The 18,963-nt window shown below is 55.2% G+C and overlaps 1 protein-coding gene across 8 annotated transcripts in view; it reads right to left on the bottom strand.

Annotated features, from left to right (window-relative positions):
- Nucleotides 1–4,483: 4,483 nt before the first annotated feature.
- Nucleotides 4,484–18,963, bottom strand: part of ZFR2 (zinc finger RNA binding protein 2) — a 50,128-nt gene continuing 35,648 nt past the window's right edge. For 3 of the 8 annotated variants that reach the window (XM_005208992.5, XM_005208993.5, XM_059888663.1), the window contains 7 exons: nt 16,966–17,140; nt 14,155–14,293; nt 12,657–12,754; nt 12,162–12,257; nt 10,669–10,780; nt 9,834–9,931; nt 4,484–9,129 (listed from right to left, as the gene is read on the bottom strand). In XM_005208992.5, coding sequence (XP_005209049.2) covers nt 8,950–9,129; nt 9,834–9,931; nt 10,669–10,780; nt 12,162–12,257; nt 12,657–12,754; nt 14,155–14,293; nt 16,966–17,140 — 898 coding nt within the window. In that variant the 3' untranslated portion in view covers nt 4,484–8,949. Of the gene's footprint in view, nt 9,130–9,833; nt 9,932–10,189; nt 10,395–10,668; nt 10,781–12,161; nt 12,258–12,656; nt 12,755–14,154; nt 14,294–16,965; nt 17,141–18,963 lie in introns of those variants that run through there. The other 5 variants (XM_010807006.4, XM_024995019.2, XM_059888662.1 and 2 more) reach the window with 4 other exon arrangements.

The following is an 18,963-nucleotide window of genomic DNA, read 5'->3' as shown; positions in this document are numbered from 1 at the left end:
TGGAACATTTGTTGTCCATTGATTTCAGGAACAGACTTAACTCTATGAGGCATATTTCTTTCTCCAAAGTTCTCAAACAAAGGTATCACGACTTTTGTTTAAATGAATATTCAGTGCTTATATTATATGAAACTTTTGTTCACAGTGAACAGTGTCCACTAAGGAACACTTATTTTCTAGGACTTGCTCTTTGCTCTTCCTGGAGTTAGTGATTGCCTTTGTTTTGTATGTCTGTGACTGTCTCTCCCCGAGCTCCTCAAGTGGAACTAACTACCCCAAACAGGAGCAGCTGTTGCCTGGTTGTGCTTCTGACTCCTCTTTCTTTAGCACCCAGGATTCCTGCGATGTAGCTCCAGTTTCTTGGGTCCAAGTCTCCTGTTTATTGGTTTGTGCCTTTGTTTTAGGAATTCATACGCCCCGGGCATTCCCAGAGAAAGTGTTTTCCTTCACTCTTCTGTGTGATCGGTGGTCTGACTGAGGACAAGTGCTCTGGGTACACAGTCGCTTGCCTCAGGTCTTCCGGCTTCCAGTCTCGGACAGCTAAACAATCTGAACTGTTCTGCTTCCTCATTTTCTGCTTGTCACTTTTTTTCCCCCTTCTCGTTTCTCTCTGGAAGCTTGTAGAATCTTCTCTGTCTTCTTTTCTTTTTGTTGTTCAGTCAATCAATTGTGTCTGACTCTTTGTGACCCCATGGACTACAGCATGCCAGGCTTCCCTGTCCTTCAGCAGTTTCTGGAGTTTGCCCAGACTCCCGTCCACTGAGTTGGTGATGCCATCCAACCATCTCGTCCTCTATCGCCTCTTCTCCTCCTGCCCTCAATCTTTCTCAGCATCAGGGTCTTTTCCAATGAGTTGGCTCTTCACATCATGTGGCCAAAGGATTGGAACTTCAGCTTCAGCATCAGTCCTTCCAATGAATATTCAGGGTTGATTTCCTTTAGGATTGACTGGTTTGATCTCCTTGCTGTCCACGGGGACTCAAGAGTCTTCTCCAGCATCATGGTTCAAAAATATCAGTTCTTTGGCCCTCAGCCTTTTTTATGGTCCAACCCTCACACCCATACATGACTACTGGAAAAACCATAGCCTTGACGATACAGACCTTTGTTGGCAAAGTGACGTCTCTGCCCTCCCCACCCAAATTCGTATTTACGTGGCTGCATCAGGTTTTAGTTGCAGCACGTAGAAGCTTCACTGTGACATGTGGAATCTAGTTCCCTGACCAGGGGATCAAACCCGGGCCTCCTGCATTGGGAGTGCAGAGGCTTAGTCACTGGACCACCAGGGAAGTCCCTCTGTCTTCTCTTTACTCTCCACATCCTGCCCTTTGACAGTGTGGGTTTGCTGTGGATCTATTTTCACCTGTGATGCTGTACACTTGGTGGGCTCTGTCATGTTTTCCATTCCTGGCCAACTCTTTGGATGACGTCACTGGTGATTTTTTCCACTGTTGATGTCCCTGGTCTCTCTCTTTGGAACTCTTCTTAGTCACATATCGGGCTTCCTGAATTGATCTAATGTTCTTATCTACATTATTTTTTCTTTTTGTCTTCTGTTTTTTTTTTCTCTTCCAACCCTTCTGTTGCCATTTGAATTTCGATCATCAGGTTTTTTATTTCCAACGGCTTTTTTCTGGTTCTTTGAACATTCCTCTTCAAAGGGCAAATTTAAGCTTGTTTCCTGGCTCTTGTACTTTCTACTTGCTCTTGAGGATAGTATATATACATAAGGTTTTTTTTTGTTGTTTTTTCTAGAACTGCATTCTTTTGTTCTTATTCTTTCCTCCAAGTTGTGTGCTCACACATGCTCACTTGCTTCAGTCATGTCCAACTCTTTGCACCCTTATGCGGTGTAGCTTGCCAGGCTCCTCTGTCCATGGCGATTCTCCAGGCAAGAATACTAGAGTGGGCTGCCATTGCTTCCTCCAGGTGATCTTCTTGATCCAGGGATCAAACCCGTGCCTCTTATGTCTCCTGCATTGGCAGACGGGTTCTTTACCACTGAGCCACCTGCGAAGCCCTCCCAGTTTTTTCCGGCTTCTTTGATGGTTAACATTCAAGAGGAGAGGGCTACAGAGCTGACGGGAAGCTCCTCACTGTGGGAGTGGCTTCACTCTGGGGTGATTATGGGGGGACTGGCCACTACTGGGGAGTCCTCGAACATCAGCAGGAACTGTAGGGTTTTTCTCACATGCATGCTCTGTGTATGACTTCCATTTTAATCACCAGTGTTTGCCCTCACCCCTGCCCTCCACTGTACCCATATCCCTGGGACTAAATCTGGGCAGCATTTTTTTAAAAATGCATTTTATGTCTGTGTCTCCATTATTGCTGTTCTTCAGTTGCTCAGTCATGTCTGACTCTTTGCCACCCCGTGGACTGCAGCACGCCAGGCCTCCCTGTCCCTCACCATCTCCCGGAGTTTGCCCAAGTTCATGTTCATTGCATCGGTGATGCCATCCAGCCATCTCATCCTCTGACACCCTCTTCTCCTTCTGCCCTTGATCTTTCCCAGCATCAGGGACATTTTTGCTGCCCTGAAAATAGGTTCATCAGTACCATCTTTCTAGATTCCATATATATGTGTTAATATACGATATTTGTTTTTCTCTTTCTAACTTACTTCACTCCGTATAATAGGGAGGTTCAAGAGGGAGAAGACATATGTACACTTATGGTTAATTCATGTTGATGTATGGCAGAAATGAAGCCAATATTGTAAAGCAATTATCCTTCAATTAAACATAAATAAAAAATTTTTAAAAGCTGTGATGCAGCTAAAGCTGGCACACCACCACTACTGAGCCTGTGCTCCAGGATCCGTGAGCCGAAACTCCCGAGCCCACATGCTGCAAATACTGAAGCCAGCGTGCCCCAGAGCCCGTGCTCTGAAACGAGAGAGGTCACTGCAATGAGACGCACGCATAAAGCAACAGGAACCCAGTGGATTTTATTACTGAGTTCTCTCCGCCGCCCTGCAAGGTTGGTGCTGATGAGTTTTAATCCAATTTCATAAGAGGCTCTGGGAAGTGAAGTGAGCTCCTGACACCCCATGGCTAATATGTCAAAGGGCCACGGAGTCACCCTTTTTGAGCGAAGTGACTCTGGCTGTGCTTTGGGTTCTCCCAAGGAAGGCGATGTTTGCAGATTCTTGTTGTTCGGTTGCTAAGCCGGGTCCGACTCTCTGTGACCCCGTGGACCGCAGCATGCCAGGCTTCCCTGTCCTTCACTGTCTCCTGTAGTTTGCTCAAACTCATGTTCATTGAGTCGATTTGCTGAGTGAACATTGAATCAACCTCAGCATTCTCAGTCGGGGACAGAGAGAGGTCCCATGAGCAATGGCCCATGGCACATAATAAGGTGTGCATGTTGCGTGAATGAGATGATGATAGAACAGCTGCTGAGTATCTAAGACATGGCAGAGGGAGACCTAACTGTTAAACGTATGTGCAGGAACGTATCTTGGAAAATGAGAGGGTGTGGTCCTGACTTGGGGACTGGAGTGGGTCTCTTTAGTTTAAAGTGAGGGTGGGGTGGGGGAGGAACTCACACAGCTCTGATGGAATGTGGTCTTGCGCATGGAAGTTTCAAATGCCTTAAAATCTCATTCCTTTCAACATTCAGGAAGGTGTTTGCCGAGGTGTAATTTGTAATCTGCAAATAGTCTAAACATCCAACAGTAAGAGAACAATTAAGCAAATTAGGGTACGTTCATGCAGTGGAATGCTGCTGCTGCTGCTAAGTCGCTTCAGTCGTGTCCGACTCTGTGTGACCCCCTAGACGGCAGCCCACCAGGCTCCCCCGTCCCTGGGATTCTCCAGGCAAGAACACTGGAGTGGGTTGCCATTTCCTTCTCCAATGCATGAAAGTGAAAAGTGAAAGTGAAGTCGCTCAGTCGTGTCCGACTCCTAGCGACCCTTGGACTGCAGCCTACCAGGCTCCTCCATCCATGGGATTTTCCAGGCAAAGTACTGGAGTGGGGTGCCATTGCCTTCTCCGGTTAACTGGCTCTACCCAAGTACACAATAAGTTAAAGAGAAAAAACAGACAAAAAGCTACATCTCTTCATAGTAGCCACAAAGTGGAAGTGACCCAAATGTCCGTCAACTGGTGAATGGATCAAATGTGGTCCATCCACACGCATGTAGTCAAAGCTGTGGTTCTTTCCTGTAGTCATTTATGGATGTGAGAGTTGGACCATATTTTAGCATCTTGATAATAATGAAAAAGATTTGTCTCCAAAGGTCTCCAGAAGAATTCAATTACAAAAACTATATCTAAGCACCTTGAAAACACAGCTGAGAAATCAAAGTTGTTATAATGTCAAGTGAAGGAGGAATGTAAGTAGTATAAACAGCACACCTGTAACCAAGTGTCAAAATGAGAAAATTGGAAGGAAACAGTATTAACGATGGTTGACTTTATTTCCCTTCTTCCATTTTTTTCTGAGAGTTCCAAGATTCTTGTAATTGGAAAAACCCAGTGCATGAAAAGAAAATTTTATTGTGTTAAAATAGACATGGTACCATGGACAAATAAAATAGACAAAATACTATTGTAACCGTTTTTAGATGCACAGCTCAGTGGCATTAAGCGTATTCATATGGTTGCGCAATCCCCACCATCGTATGATGCAGTCATTCATGCGATTCCCTTCCATCATCTCCAGAACGTTCTCATCTTCCCAAACTGAAACTCTGCCCCCATGAAACAGTGACTTCCCCATCCCCTCCCCCAGCCCCTGGCCCCCGCCATCTACTTCCTGTCTCTACAGATCTGACTCCTCTAGGACCTCCTGGGAGTGGAATAAGACAGTGTGTGTCCTTCTGTGTCTGGGTTATCTCACTGAGCTTCATGTCCCCAAGGTTCATCCACATTGTAGCAGGTGTCAGAACCTCTTTCCTTTTTAAGGCTGAGTAATATTCCACCATGTGAATGACCATACTTGTTTATTCATCATCTGTAATGGACACTTGGCTTTTGGCTTTTTCTCACCATTTGGCTGCTGTGATTCCTGCTGCTGTGAAAATGGGTGTTCCATGAACAGCATATATCTGTTTTCTAGTATCTTTAGTTTTCAGAACTTGGGCAGATATATACAGGGTGACACTCCCCAGGCCCAGCTGCTTACTTTGGGCTGCCTTCTCCATGAGTCCTCTGGCCTGTTCACTCCAAAGAGCCTTGATCTGCTTACCTGAAACATCTTCTCAGCCCTGGGAGCTGAACTAACAGGTGACCAGGGAGAGGATGGAGCCAACATCTCTCCAAAGAAGTTTGGACCGGCCGAGCCCAGAGATGCTTCCTGTACCACTGAGCGTGACTTATCTAGATCAGGGGCTGCAGCGCGTTTTTGTGGTTTTCATTCCGTGTTATTGGTGACTTAGCAGGTGGGCTTACTGGCAGGTCTGCCCTCTCATGTTTGTCTCTCCTGGACTGCCTGCTGGGTCTGGCTCTGGCCCTGCCCACACCACCCGCGTCATCCCTCCCACACGCAACACCATCTCCTAGCAACCGGGCTGGCCTCCAGCATCCCACAGCCTGAGGTCCCGCTTCGCTGCTGTCTCTGGCTGCTTCTCTCCCCACTGTCCCCCCACAGCAGTCTCAGTTCTCAAGTGCCTGGTCCTGAGTCTCCCTACCAGCCGTCTGCCTGCTCTGGGGTCCTCTACCCTGCGGGAAGAGGGCTGGGAAGCAAAGCTGAGAAGCCACTGCTCTTCAGGCCTGCAGCAGGCACCACCGCCTGGGCGTTCCGTCCATCTGGACTGAGTACATCGTTCACCAGCTGTCTGAGTCTGTGGCTGTGTTGCCTAAACTCGGTGTCTCGCAGTTGCTAGGGGGGCAGATTTAACTCTCTGTCAGCTGGGCTGGTTTTAAACCACCTGATGGAGGAGGTCCCACCCGTCTTCCCCAGGAGGCAGGGATGGGACGGTGAGCCATGGCTGGTGAGATTCTGGGAGCTGCCGTGGCCAGGATGAGAGAGGCCCATGGTAGTGGGACAGGGTTGCAGCTGTGACTGTTCACTACCCCCCAAAATGCCAACCCATTCTCCCTTCCCTCCATCCTCTCACTGCCTTAGCCAAAGGCCCTCACCCCGACTGGCACGGTAATCTCCTGGGATGAGACCAGAACAGGCGGTGTCATTTCATCTGCTGGGAAAGGAATTCCTCCAATACAGAGACCCATATTTGTGGGCAGGGGCATGGCTTCGAGTATTAACAAACTTGCTACACTTGGTGTCTTCTAGACCTGAGATACCGTGGTGAGTAAGACAGATGCACAGTTTCTGTCCACAGACAATTCATAGTCCTGGGGGTGGCAGCGGGCAGGGGAGAAGGCAGATAACAAACTATTTTAATCTGCTCTGTGTGGGTCTGAAGGAAGTAGACAGTTATGTGACAGGCTGAAGGGGTCAAGGGCTTCCCTGGTGGCTCAGATGGTATAGAATCTGCCTGCAATGCAGGAGACATGGGTTTGATCCCTGGTTTGGGAATATTCCCTGGAGAAGGGAATGGCAACCCACTCCAGTATTCCTACCTGGAGAATTCCATGAACAGAGGAGCCTGGTGGGCTACAGTCATGGGGTCGCAAAGAGTCAGATATGACTGAGTGACTAACACTTTCAACTGAGGGGGTTGAGGCCTCTCTGAGACCCAGAAGAGCAGTGGCTGTACATACAGGTCGGGGAAGGGCTTACCAGGCAGTGGGAATAGCATGTGCAAAGGCCCTGGGGCAGCCGGACATGGGGCTGGTTCACTGAGGACCAGCAGAGACTAGTCGGTCTGGAGTGGAGACACTGAGGTGGAGGGTGGCCCCTGGGGTTCCTCTGGGGGCATTGTCAGGATCAGGGGTTTTATCTTGGGTGCAGTCCTGAGTTTTACCCAGAGCCCCAGCTGCTGGAGGACTAAAGCTGTGAGTGGAGCAGCAGGCAGGGGACCAACAGGACTTCTTATTGGCTTGGCCCAGAGGAACCCAGGAGGTCCCCCCGTAGTGGTGGTGGTGGTAGCCTGGGCAGCTGGGTGAACAGCAGGGCTGTGGATGGAGATGCAGAGGGGGAGGGGTGTGTGGGCAAGGCTGCCCTACGTGAATGCATGGTGTCCTCTGTGCCTGATCTGGGACCATGGCCAAGACCTGCTGAGGGGCTGCTCTGTCTCCTGGCCTTGTTGGGATGCCACTCCTCCAGGAAGGGCCTGGAAGCGGAGGCGAGCAGCCTACCCTCCTGGGGAGGTCAAATGGTCAGGCACCAGCTGGCCACTTCCTGTTTCTAATAGATATCGCTCCAGCTAGAACCAGACTCAGCTCTGTTCACACCAGAGGGCTGATGCTCCCTTGGCCCAGCTCTGAGCAGGAAGCACTGGCCGTCTCCCTGCCCGGGTCTGTGCCCACGGGCATGTGCTACTGCCACCAGGGGCCACGCAACCTTGCCCACCTCCTACCCCTCTGGCCTCCCAACCTGGGGATGCCCCTGGGGACTTGAAGCTGTCAAGGGCTCAGCTGTAACGGGTCTCCTTATCTGGACCCCCTCCCGCTGCCCACTGAGGTTTGCAATGAGGACTTGGGGAAACAGCAGGGGAGCTCTTGGTAGGGGGCCTGTAGGCGGAGAGCCACCCCCCCAACTCAGCTTGGTTGCCCCCTTGCAGGAAGCCTTCTGGGTCCCACCTCCCGCTGACAGCCTGCCGATAAGAGTATCTCCTGGACCATGCCAGGCTGGCTTCCTGGAGTGGCTGTGGATGTGTGTGAGATGAGTGCTGTGGGTGTTGGATCCCTGGTGTTGGGGTGGGGGTCTGCAGAGCCTTGGGGAGATGTCCTGGCAGCTCAGGGTCCTGCCTGGAGCCCAGCAGGGTCACTGCATCCCGAGGAAGGACTGTGTGGGCCACACCAAGACACAAGTGCACCTCGTTTACTCCCCACCCACCAAGCTTCCAGGCGGTTCTACGAAGACACTAGATGTGAAGCTGCACACAGGCTGTCCCTCAAACATAGAGGTGAACTGGAAACAGTCAGGTGAGCAGGAGAGATGGTGTCCGCCCAAAGATGGACATGTCCCCTTCAGCACCACTGGGCAGCCAGGCGAGAGGAGAAGTAGCAAAGAGGGATGTGGACAGATGGGGGCAGGGACTGGGTGGGGGTGCTTCCAGGCCCACCTGCCCGGGTCGGGGGGCGCCTGATCCTATGCCCCACCCTGGGGAAGAGCCCCCAGACCCTGCCTCCGAGGGGCAGGCCCCGGACCCATGTTGGCTGCACCTATGCGAGGAGGACGGGAGAAAGACAGAGGCAAACCAGCCCCGAATGAGGCGCACAGAGCGGCTCCCCACAGTGCAGAAGGCACGCAGCGGCACAGCATGCGGACCAGGGGGGTCACTCATGTTCCCAGGGTCAGGGGCCCACCCAGCCTGCACCCTCACCACTCAGGGGCTCTGTGGCCCCCTCCATGGCGCGCCAGGGCGAGCCCAGCTCAGACCCTGCAAACCTCTGGCCAAGCCTCCAGGCTGGGGAGCTGTCACAGGTGGTGTGTTTGGAACCAGCTGGGCTTGGGGACAGGGGACCCCAGCCTGGGCACACTCCCAGGCTTGGCCAACACCCCCTTCCAACCTGCTTCCAGGGCAGGCTTCCTGGTGTGGGGCCCTCAGTGGGCTTGCCCATGTTATGTCAAATCCATGTGTGCTGGGCGCATCCACACACAGTCATTAAAAACCCACACCTTTTGCAGGCCACAGGGTGACTTTAAAGCTAGCAAAAAATGCCAGGGTTTATGGTTGTGCTGCCCCTTCTCGCCCCAGGGTGAAGGCAGGCCTTGGGTCCTGCCCCTAAACCCCACAGCTCAAATTGCCAGATGAAGAGAGTTCACTAATGGTTTAAGCACAGGTGTGTTTAAAGAAATCTACAGAATGTTACTGCAAAGGGAAACGTGGACTGTCGGTGTCAGGGGTGAAGTGGCCGCTCAGCGGCAGTGTGTCAGGTCCCATTGGGGAGGCGAGGCCGCTTCCTCTGGTTGCTGCCCACCTTGGCCTCCAGCTCGCTTGCCTCCCGTGGCCTCTTCCGGAAGCGTGCCCCCAGCCTGATTCTGGGGGGAGGCAGCGGGTCGATGCCCAGGATCTTGTGGATCTGCCGGAACGCCAACATGCGCAGGGCGTGCTGGGGGCAGACCAGCTGTCAGGACCGGCCTGCCCGCACCCGCTGGCCCGCCTCACACAGTCTGTGTGAACTCAGGCATTCTCACACCCTCCCAGCAGTGGCCAAGCTCAAAGCACCTCTGGGCATGAGGAACTGTGCTGGGAGCTGTTCACACCCGCTGGTGCCGAGGACACTGCCCGGAAGCCCGGGAACCTCAGCTCCTCCTCATCTGCTAAGGGGACCCTGGATCCTGCTTCTCCCAGTTGGGCTCTGATTAACAGCAATTTGACTCCTTCCACTTAAGACCCTTCATGATGTCATGCCCAATGTGAAGTCTGCTGAAGAGACTTGCTCATTAATAGAATTTGCAAATGAAACGGAAGCCAGAGATGGGGCGGTGGGGGTGGGGTGGGCAATGTTTTGATTCTTGAAGCTGTTGAGGCGCAGCAGGAGGCCTGGCTGGGTGTGTGCAGACCTGGGGCCTTGGGGTACTCCCAGGACGATGAGGCCCCAAGTCTGCACCTCATCACGGCCTCAGTTCTGGGCTGGGCTGGCCCTGCCCCTGGAAGCAGTCCTGTCACCCACAGGCCACCTGATTCTGCAGGGAAGAGGACGGGAAGCGGGCCCAGACCGCTTCCTGGGATGCAGCAGAGATGTGCACAGGGGCTGGGAGCCGGGCTGCCTGCAGCCAGCTCACATGGGCCCAAGTTGGGCTGGCCTCCTACCTGGGCGCTGGCCGTGATGTCTTCTCGTTCTTGGAGGGTCATGGAGCCGAGGGCATCCATCTGGTCTCTCTCACAGGGATCCTGGAGCCCGGGCCCATCTGAATGAGGCGGGGTCGGTGGGAGCGGCAGACAAGCAGATGCACCCTTGTGAAGGCTGCCACCACGGCTCTGCGATGTTGGGAAGTCTGTGCCCGGACCCCCAGGGGCCCACGGACCACAACTGGGCCTCTCCCCGCCAGTCCCCCTCCGGCCCCACAAGCATTCAGCAGAGCTCCTCGCAGCCTGTGTGTGTGTGTGGCACGTGTGCACACGCATGGGCGAGTGTGCGGTTACATAAAAGGCTCACACCACAGACCCATGTATCACGCTCTTCTTCCATGAAACACGCTATCATCCAAGTCACCGAAACAACTGGAGAACACCGACTGCATCTACCACGTCACGTGGGCTGCCCACCCGGTCTCTTCCTGCCGCTACCGCTCAGGACGCCGGGAACACCTCCGTGCCCGGCCCACCATGGACCTCCTGTCGTTTCCTTCGGAAGCAGCTCCCGGGCTATCCCTGGTTCCCCAGGAAGCATGGATGTGGCATCAGAGGATCCACTGGAACCCCCTCCAGCCTGCACCCGCCTCTCCTTCCACCCGTCCACGCCTCCTCACGGCTCCCTTGGGTGAGTGACACGCATGCGTGTGTCTGTGTCCGCTGTCCTGCCTAGGCTGGATGGGGTGCTCGAGTGTTCCTAAGAGGCTCCTCTGTCCACCTGCCCCGCTCCCCCATGGCCCTTGGTGTCTGCCAAGTGCTCCAGGGTCTGAGCTGCTCGCCAACAGGGACTGACCTGTGAGGAGTGTCCCCGAGGCCACGCACTCCAAGACTCGGCGCACAGCATCCCCGGGGCTCAGGGGCCCCTTGGTGCTGCTCAGGGCCTTCTCCACCAGCAGCTCCATGGCCTGCGCCGGGACAGAAAAGGAGACCCGGGCCTTTGAGGGGACAGTGGTTGTGCGGGCAGCCGGGTCTCCAGGGGACACGGGACCGGAGGCTCCGGCCTAGTGCCCCTTCAGGCCCACCCAGCCACCCACCCAGGGGGTCACCAGACCTTACTGCCCTGGCGTGGCCATGGGCGGGTTTCAGCACCTTCCCTTTTCAGCTTCCTCATTAGCAAAATCTCATCAATGGTAACATGGCAAAGTAGTGTCACATGGGTTCAGAGATTCGTTCTCTGTGACCTGAGGGCCCCTGAGGGTCACAGGATCCTAGGGCCTAGTTCAGGAACCTTTCTTCCTCCAAGAGCCACCTGCCTGGAGAGCCCGGGGACAGGGTTGGGGGTGTGAGCTGTCGTGGGGGCGTGTCTACACTTAAAGGGAAATGGGCTCCAAGAAATGCGCGACCGCCTCGCACTGCCCCACCCCCGGCCGCAAACATCTGAGTGAACCTCTCTGGTCACTCAGCACGGGGCAGCCACTGTGCCACCCCCTGGGGTGGAGCTGAGAGTGGACGTCTCCTCAGACCACAGGCAGGAAGCCGAGGTCGGGGGGGCACCAGAGCCCCTGGTTTTGGAGACGAGTAAGGCCAAGGGCAGCCTGGGTTGGGGTGTGGGGAACGTCCAGGAGCCCGCCTACGGGCATGGGAGCTGATGGACTGGCTATAGATGGCTGCAGAGAAGAGGCACGTGTTCCTCCAAGTTCAGGGCCAAATTCCCAGGGATAAGGTCAAAGGTGAAAACCTTAAAAACCTACAAGTTGTTGGTTACTGGGGAGGTCAGTGGGCGTGTGATAGAAGAGGGACACTCGGAAATGAGACCCTGAAAGTCGAGGCAGGGGGCTTCAGTGGGTGGGGCTGTGGGGTCTCACGAGGCAACTTTGGGGGTTTGAAGTACCCAGGGTCCCTTGCATCCTCTCTCCTCTCCCCCTGGAAGGGGTCCAGGGCCAGCTGAAGAGCCGTGTCAGGGCCACTGGATTCTCTCCTTCAGAGGAGGTAGGTCTGCCCCAGGCCTAGAGGTCAAAGTGGAGCCAAGACAGGAACCGGCTTCTTGCCCTCACCAGGGCCTCTGCACCAGTGCCTGCAGGTCTAGGCAAACACTCCAGCTTTTGCTGGGGTGCCCTTGAATTTACATGCTTCCTGGTTCTGCCTGCAAGGTTGTGGGTTTAAGATAATACAGTCAAATGAGGCCGTGTCCTGTGGCAAGCCTCCCCCTGGGACTCAGACCAACACCAGCCTTTTCTCAGAAAGCTGGACACTGGACAACGATACAAGGCTCAGCCTAACAGGGCTGTAGCCTGGCAGGGTTTGGGGGCTTCTTAAAGCAAGGCTGGCCCCTTGGCACTGTCTTACCCAGTCCGGCAGGGCCCCCCAGGTGGGCACGCGCTGGCAGAGGTCCCGGAAGACCCTGATGACGATCACACAGGGCTGCAGGCCGCTGGCTCTTGCCTTTGGGGGAAGAAGCACATGGGAAGCCCCAGGAAGCTCTGAGCACATGGCTGGGGTGGGACAGGGAGCTATGCATGGAGCCAAGGGAGGCAGTGAGTCAGGGCAGTGAGCCTGGTTGGCGGTCCCATGCTGGCAGTGGAGGCATTGAGGGACTCCAGTGGGATCAGGCCAGCCTCCTGGGCTGTGGGAGGCAACCAGAAGCAGATTCCACTCCCAAATGGCCCAGTCTAAGCCCTAGTGCCAGCCAACAGGGCCAGAGCGGTGGTCACCCCTTTCAAGCTCCCAACCCAATCGGCCAAGAAATGACCTCCATCATGATGGTGAGCGCGGGGTGAGGACACAGAGCCACCCCACCCATGTCAGCTCCTGGCCTCTCCTGGGAGCCCGCCTGCCGCTAACCTGGAACCACTTGGCGTGGCGGAGAGCAGCCAGTGCCTGCAGGCACTTCTCTGGGCTCAGCACGTCTCCTGGGTCCGGCAGAGGCACCTCGGTTCCTTCTGGAAGAGAAGGGCAGGTAGGCCGGCCACCCCTCCCCCTGCTCCCACCTCCTGGGCCCTCAGGTCCCTGGGCCTCCCTGCGTTCATCTGTTCATCAGGAAGACATGCAGCTCAGCTCGCTGGCCCTGCCTCCAGACACTGCCACTGGGACACAGAGCTCCCCTCTTGAAATCCCATCCCTCTCCAAGGCTCTGTGGTCCCTTGCCCCCAAGAAGTCCACGTTCAGGTGGAAAACTAGGAATGAAGCTGGATTTCCAGAAACTTCCATGTGCGTGTGTGATTAGGGTCAGGTTTGAGCACATGCCATCACAGATGACCAGGGCCCCATGTCGGGGGAAATGTGCATTTTTTCTTCCTTCTGCTTGCTTTAGGGAGATTCTCCTCCCCTCATCCCGTGAGGCCCTGGTGTTCAGGTCGCAGGAGGGAGCACTGCTCTCCCCCTGGCCCCCAGGCCTGGATCAGTTTCTGGGGGCTGAGAGCCAGCACAGAAACAGCTGAACAACACCCCCTCCCACCCAGCAGCAGCCGGCAGGGTGCGGACCCCAGTGAGGAGCAGCTCTGGGGGTCCAGGGTGCCTGTAGAGGGGCTTCCTGCTCTCTGGACCCCTCCAGCCCGCCCCCTCCCCGACATTCCCAGTCCCCACTTGTTGGCAGGGGAGTGAGCTGGAGCAGGCCTGAAGCTGGGGTCGGAGGGCGGGCGTCACTGTTTCTTCCCACTGCATCTACTTTCAGATGACATGTGGCACTCCCCTTATGACAACTGATAATGGCTTTCCACTCACAGTTCAAAGGCTCTCTTCTTTAAAAATGGAAGAGCCAAAAAGGAGTTGAATCAGAGAAAGCAGCAGTGGTTCGTGGCCCTTACTCAAGGCAACGATCAGGAAGGGGGTCTGAGAAAGGCTGGAGTTTGGGAAAGGGTCCCAGGGGCTGTCCCAGGGGTTCCCCACTCCTGGGCATGAGACTCGGGGTGCCCTCCGGCCTGGCCCACGCCCTCTGTGTTGGCTGCCCTCTGGCTTTGGCCTGCACTCCTCCCACTTGCCCAGGCAGCAGTGCCCGTGTGTCTCAGGTCCCCAGGGCCCCTGCTTGGCTGGGGGACCCGGCGCACTGGGTCTCCTTGGGGTGGGGAGCAGGTGCCCAAATAGCCTGAAGGCTCAGGGGGAAGGGCCCCGAGCACGCCTGCCACAGCCAGTTCTGAGCCACTTGACACTTGTCCCAGCTCTCCTCCTGCCTTCCTCCGCTACCCCAAGGCCTGGCCCTTATCTGACCAGGGCATCCAGGCTTCACAGAAGCACGGGAAGGTGGTGGTGGCACCCCTCCCCCTAAACCAGAGCAGAAGTGGGTGCCGCCCTAGACTGCCAGGTATGTGGGAAGATGGGGCTGAACAGAAGGGCCCGGCCGCACCTTGGTCTGCGGAGGGGTCCTCCCGCATTAGGGGCGAGGTGATGGACACAGCGACCTGTATCCGGGGCTCCTCGCAGGAGGAGATGACAATGCTGGCGTCTGGGTCAGAAGAGACCTCGTACTTGTCGTCTGTTACCACCTGCAAGGTGCACATACAACATGAGGCCTCAGGACTCCACCTGAGAGGTGGGACACGGCTGGGTGCCCAGCCCCACGCCTTCTGGAACCTCCTAGGGACCGAGACACAGCCTTGCCCTCCAGAAATGCAGATGTAGAAATACCAAGGTGCCTTCATATGTAAAAAACACCTGGAGCTCAATAACAACCAGATCAGCAACCCAACAACAAAACTGGCAGGTGATGTTTGCAGAGAAAGAGACCAAAGTGACCCTTTTCACACAATGACAAAAAAAAAGAGCCCCACCGTAAGGAAGACTCACATTAAAACTAGAATGGCATGCCATGGCCCCCTGTAAGAAGGGCAAAATTTGAGGAGTCTGAGGAGCAGCTGGGCTGGCGTGTGCATGCTTAGTCACTTCAGTCGTGTCCGACTCTTTGTAACCCCATGGACTGTAGCTCACCAGGCTCCACCGTCCATGGGATTCCCCAGGCAAGAATACTGGAGTGGGTTGCCATGTCCTTCTGCAGGGGATCTTCTGGACCCAGGGATCGAACCTGAGTCTCCTGCATTGCAGGCAGATTCTTTACCATCTGAGCCACCAGGGAAGCCCCCGGCCGGCAGATCCGTGCATCTCTAAACTGCTGGTGGAGGCTGACCTGGCGACACATCCAGGCTCATGCCTTGGACCCAGAGACTCTGCCATAGGAAGTGCTCCCACGCGTGTGGAGCAGCGTGTGTACAAGCTTATTCACTCTCTGCATCTTCGCTGGTGACCCGGAACACTGGACAAGACCTAAATGTCCAACTACACGGGAGGACCCAGCCAGCTACGGACATGTGGCAACAGCACGCCCTCCAGCCACAAGAAAGAGCGAGGCTCCCTACACAGGAGTGTGGGGTGCTGCCTGACAGGTCCACAATTATTCCGTGAGAACCACACAGTCCTTCAGCTGGCCTACCAGGCCGCCCTTGGGAGGATGAGGGCAGACGATGGTCTCTCGGAATGCAGGACAGGGGTGCCTCCAGGCAAGGTCTGAGGCCCCTTGGCTCTGGTCCCCACCCCACACCTGCCGCGGGGCCCAGGGTTTAGTCTCGCCCCAACACAGGCACCCTTACGGCCCCGCCAGCCCCGGCCCCCTCACCCAGGGCTGCCCAGAGGGTCAGTCCTCTGCAAGCAGAGGCTCCAGGCAGCCCCGCCCTCTCAGCGGGCCCCCTCCTTTCCAGACCTCGTTCCAGTCAGTCTCTCACAGGGGGAGCTTCGGGAGCAGGGACCCTCGTTCATGGCCGTTAGAACTCCGACTGCTGCCCCCAGGTAGACGGCACAACGAAGGTGGGTTTGGTGCAGTGACCCAGTGCCTGGAGACAGTTCACTGTGTCCCTCATGTTGCTCTGGAGTTCCCGAGTCACTTGGCCAGGTGACAGCCAAGAGGTCTGTCTACATCTCTGGGGGCCGAGCACCACCAGCTCTCCCATGGCCTCTGCTGTCTTCCCTCCGGCCTCATCCATTTTCATGGCCCTGGGTTGCCAGATTCTGGAGGACAGGGCCTGCATCTGAGCCATCTTTGTATTTAGCAAAAAACTGCTATGTCGTGGGGTGTTTAGGAAAAATGAGTGATTAAACTGGTGAAGTTGGAATATGTCACTCCCCTGCTTAAAGTTCTCCAGTCTCCACATTTCCCTGAGGAGGCAGTCATACTTCCCCACACGGCCTGCCCAGGTGGCACTAGTGGTGAAGAATCTGCCTGCCAGTGCAGGAGACACAGGAGACACGGATTTGATCCCTGGGTCAGGAAGATCTTCTGGAGGAGGGCGTGGCAACCAACTCCAGTATTCTTGCTTGGAGAATTCCATGGACAGAGGAGCCTGGTGGGCTATACAGTCGATAGGGTTGCACAGAGTCAGAGACAACTAGTGACTTAGCACTCACATGGCCTTCAGGCCTGGCTCGATCTAGGCCCTCATCCACTCAGGCTCACCTCTCCGTGGGCCTCCTGCCTCTTGGCCTCTGCAGGTTCCCGTTCCTCTATGGGGAACTTTGCCCGCCCCCATCTGTCAAGGCTTCTCATCTCTCAGCTCACCTACTCTGTCTTCTGTTGAGACTCACACCTCCCATGGTCCTGTCTGCAGTGGACCCCGCTCTCCCTGAGTGCTCCCTACCTGGCACCAGGCTTGAATTGCTCTACAGAAGATACATCAGAACTCAGCCTTCTCTGTACCAGACTGGGAGCCTCAGAGAAGGACCTAGGAGGGACGAAGCTGAGTCCCCTCGGGGAGGGTGGCAGACAGGAAGGAGAAAGCACTCTGGCAAGTGATCATTTTAACTCAAGATGATCAATTAACATCATGACGTGCTCTCCCTCTTCTCCCAGTTATTATCTCGGGTGAGAAAAGCTCTATGACAACAATGGGAACTGTGCTGGAAGAGAAAGTCCGGCTAAGCCTCCAGTCCTGTGCCTCCCTAGTGCTTTCCCTGCAGATCGTCCTCATGCCAGCTGGCTGGGCTCTGTGTGAGTGTGACAGAAGTGACTGTCCTCATGAGCCAGATCTTAGACTGTTTCAAGCCCTACTGTGAACACCCCTGATAAGGGAACCCTCAGGTTCCACCAGTGGATCCCTGTGCCTGTTTCTAAAAGCAGACCGGACCGTGTCTCACCCAGGCAGACCCCACGCAGCACGGCCGGGCACCTCACCGGGAGCTGGAGAGGCAGCTGCTCGGCGACTCTGCGCTGCAGGGCGCGGGTGGGCTTCTGGGAGCAGAGCAGGATCAGCTGTACCGCCCGGTCTCCACGCAGGAGTAGCCCCTTCGCCAGGAGGCCGACCCGCATCACGCCTTTCAGGATCCGGGCTGAGGGGCTGGGGCGGCTGCTGAGACAAACCCACGGACCAGTGAGCAGGGGGCACGGAGGAAGGACCCCCACTCCCGACCCAGAGGCATGGGTTTCCTTGCCAGGCGCCTGCGCCTCCATGTCTTCATCTGTGAAGTGGGAGCATGGCCCTTCCCAGAGGGCACCTGATCCGAGAGACACCGGGAGAACTGGGAGAACAGGGAGAGTTCTCGGACCTGAGGATGAGAATCTATGCTGCTCGGCGGGGCTGGCAGCTGGCACCCTCTGCTGGTAAACTTCATGCCGGAGGGGAGGAGGGGGGGCGGGGGGAGCGGGGGGAGGGGACGGTTGCTTGACCCCAGGCAGCCTCATTGGCCCCCGGCTTCTGAGCTGTCTCTGTGGCCACGTCACCCCCACCTGGACTCCTTTCAGGAGGCCTGGCCGGCAGCTCCCTGCCTGTCCTCCCCTCCAGCCTGCGCATCTAGTCCCACCTCCCCTGCCCCCAAGTCTGCCCTCGCCCGCCCACCACTGTCCTGGCCACTTTCTGCAGGTGACCCCCATGGCAGCACTGGCCTGGCAGTCACCCTCCTACTGCTGCCCCGCTGTAGGCTGGGGACACCCCAGCTTCTTCCTGGGGCACCCACCCTGACCCCTGGCTGCTGCACCACCACCCTGTCCTTCCACTCCCTCCCCACGAGGCTCGCCCACCCGGACCGTTGCCTGGGGTGCCCCCACGCCATGGTGGACCTCTCCACGCTGTCTCTCTCTCACACACACACACACACACACGGTCACCTCCTCAGAAGCTGCCATCCGCTCCGACCACTTCCTGACTACCACTTTGCTTTGCGTCGTGTCTCAGGACATGCGATAACCTTATTCTACGATACATGTGGGTGTCGTTGTGATCTGTCTCCAGACCACCAGTGCTGGAGCCTGGGATGGTCCAGGGGGACCCAGCCATGCCTGGAATGTCTACAGGACAAGGAGCAGACCCTTTGGGGGAAGGCAGAGCACAAAGGTGGGAACCCGTGGATCAAGAGACTTACAACTTGTCAATTAATTGGGACCCTGATTCAACACGAACTGCAAAACAAAAAAACCTCCTAAAAGGCTGAATTATTGTTATCTATGGGACAACTGGACGCTGCAGCACTGACTGGATATTTGGTGTTGCTAAAGAATTATTGTTCATTTTTCTTTGAGGATGATCATGGCATTCTGGTTTTGTTAAATGAAAAAGTATTGTTTAGAGATGGGCTCTGATGCACTGACATACTCCAGCTGTGGGCTGGCGCTCAGTAAGGTGTCAGGATTTCCTTTAACCACTGTGGGCAAGGCGGGAGATGGGGAGAAAGCAAGTGAGCCACCCTCGGTTTAGGTATGGTCATCTTTTGTGTGTGTTAGAGAATTTCCATAATAAAAGTGAAAAAGAAAAACCAACACTAATGAGCTCTTTGCGACAGTTAAGTAAATAATGCAACATCCATAGGACAGTTTACCATGTTCCTATTAAACACACACACACATTTCCACAGAAAAAAGGCCACAAACAAGAGTGAGAAAGGGAATTCCCTGGCAGTCCAGTGGTTAGGACTCCACGCTCTCACTACCAAGGGCTCTGGGTTCAATCCCTGGTCAGGGAACTAACATCCCACAAAGCTCAGTGCAACGAAGGGAAAAAAAAATTGTGAGGACAAAAAGCCACCAACACTTCTATGTTTTTGAAAAATAATGTAAAAAAAATGAAAAAGACAAAAAATAAAAATAAACAAACAACAACAAAGAAAGAAAAATAATGTAAGGACAGAACATGTAACATGACATCAATGTTATGTGAAGGCTTTAAAAAAGTGCAATCGG

Source organism: Bos taurus, chromosome 7, assembly GCF_002263795.3.
Source record: "Bos taurus isolate L1 Dominette 01449 registration number 42190680 breed Hereford chromosome 7, ARS-UCD2.0, whole genome shotgun sequence".
Taxonomy (NCBI): domain Eukaryota; kingdom Metazoa; phylum Chordata; class Mammalia; order Artiodactyla; family Bovidae; genus Bos; species Bos taurus.
This window is presented reverse-complemented; position numbering and strand designations above follow the sequence as displayed.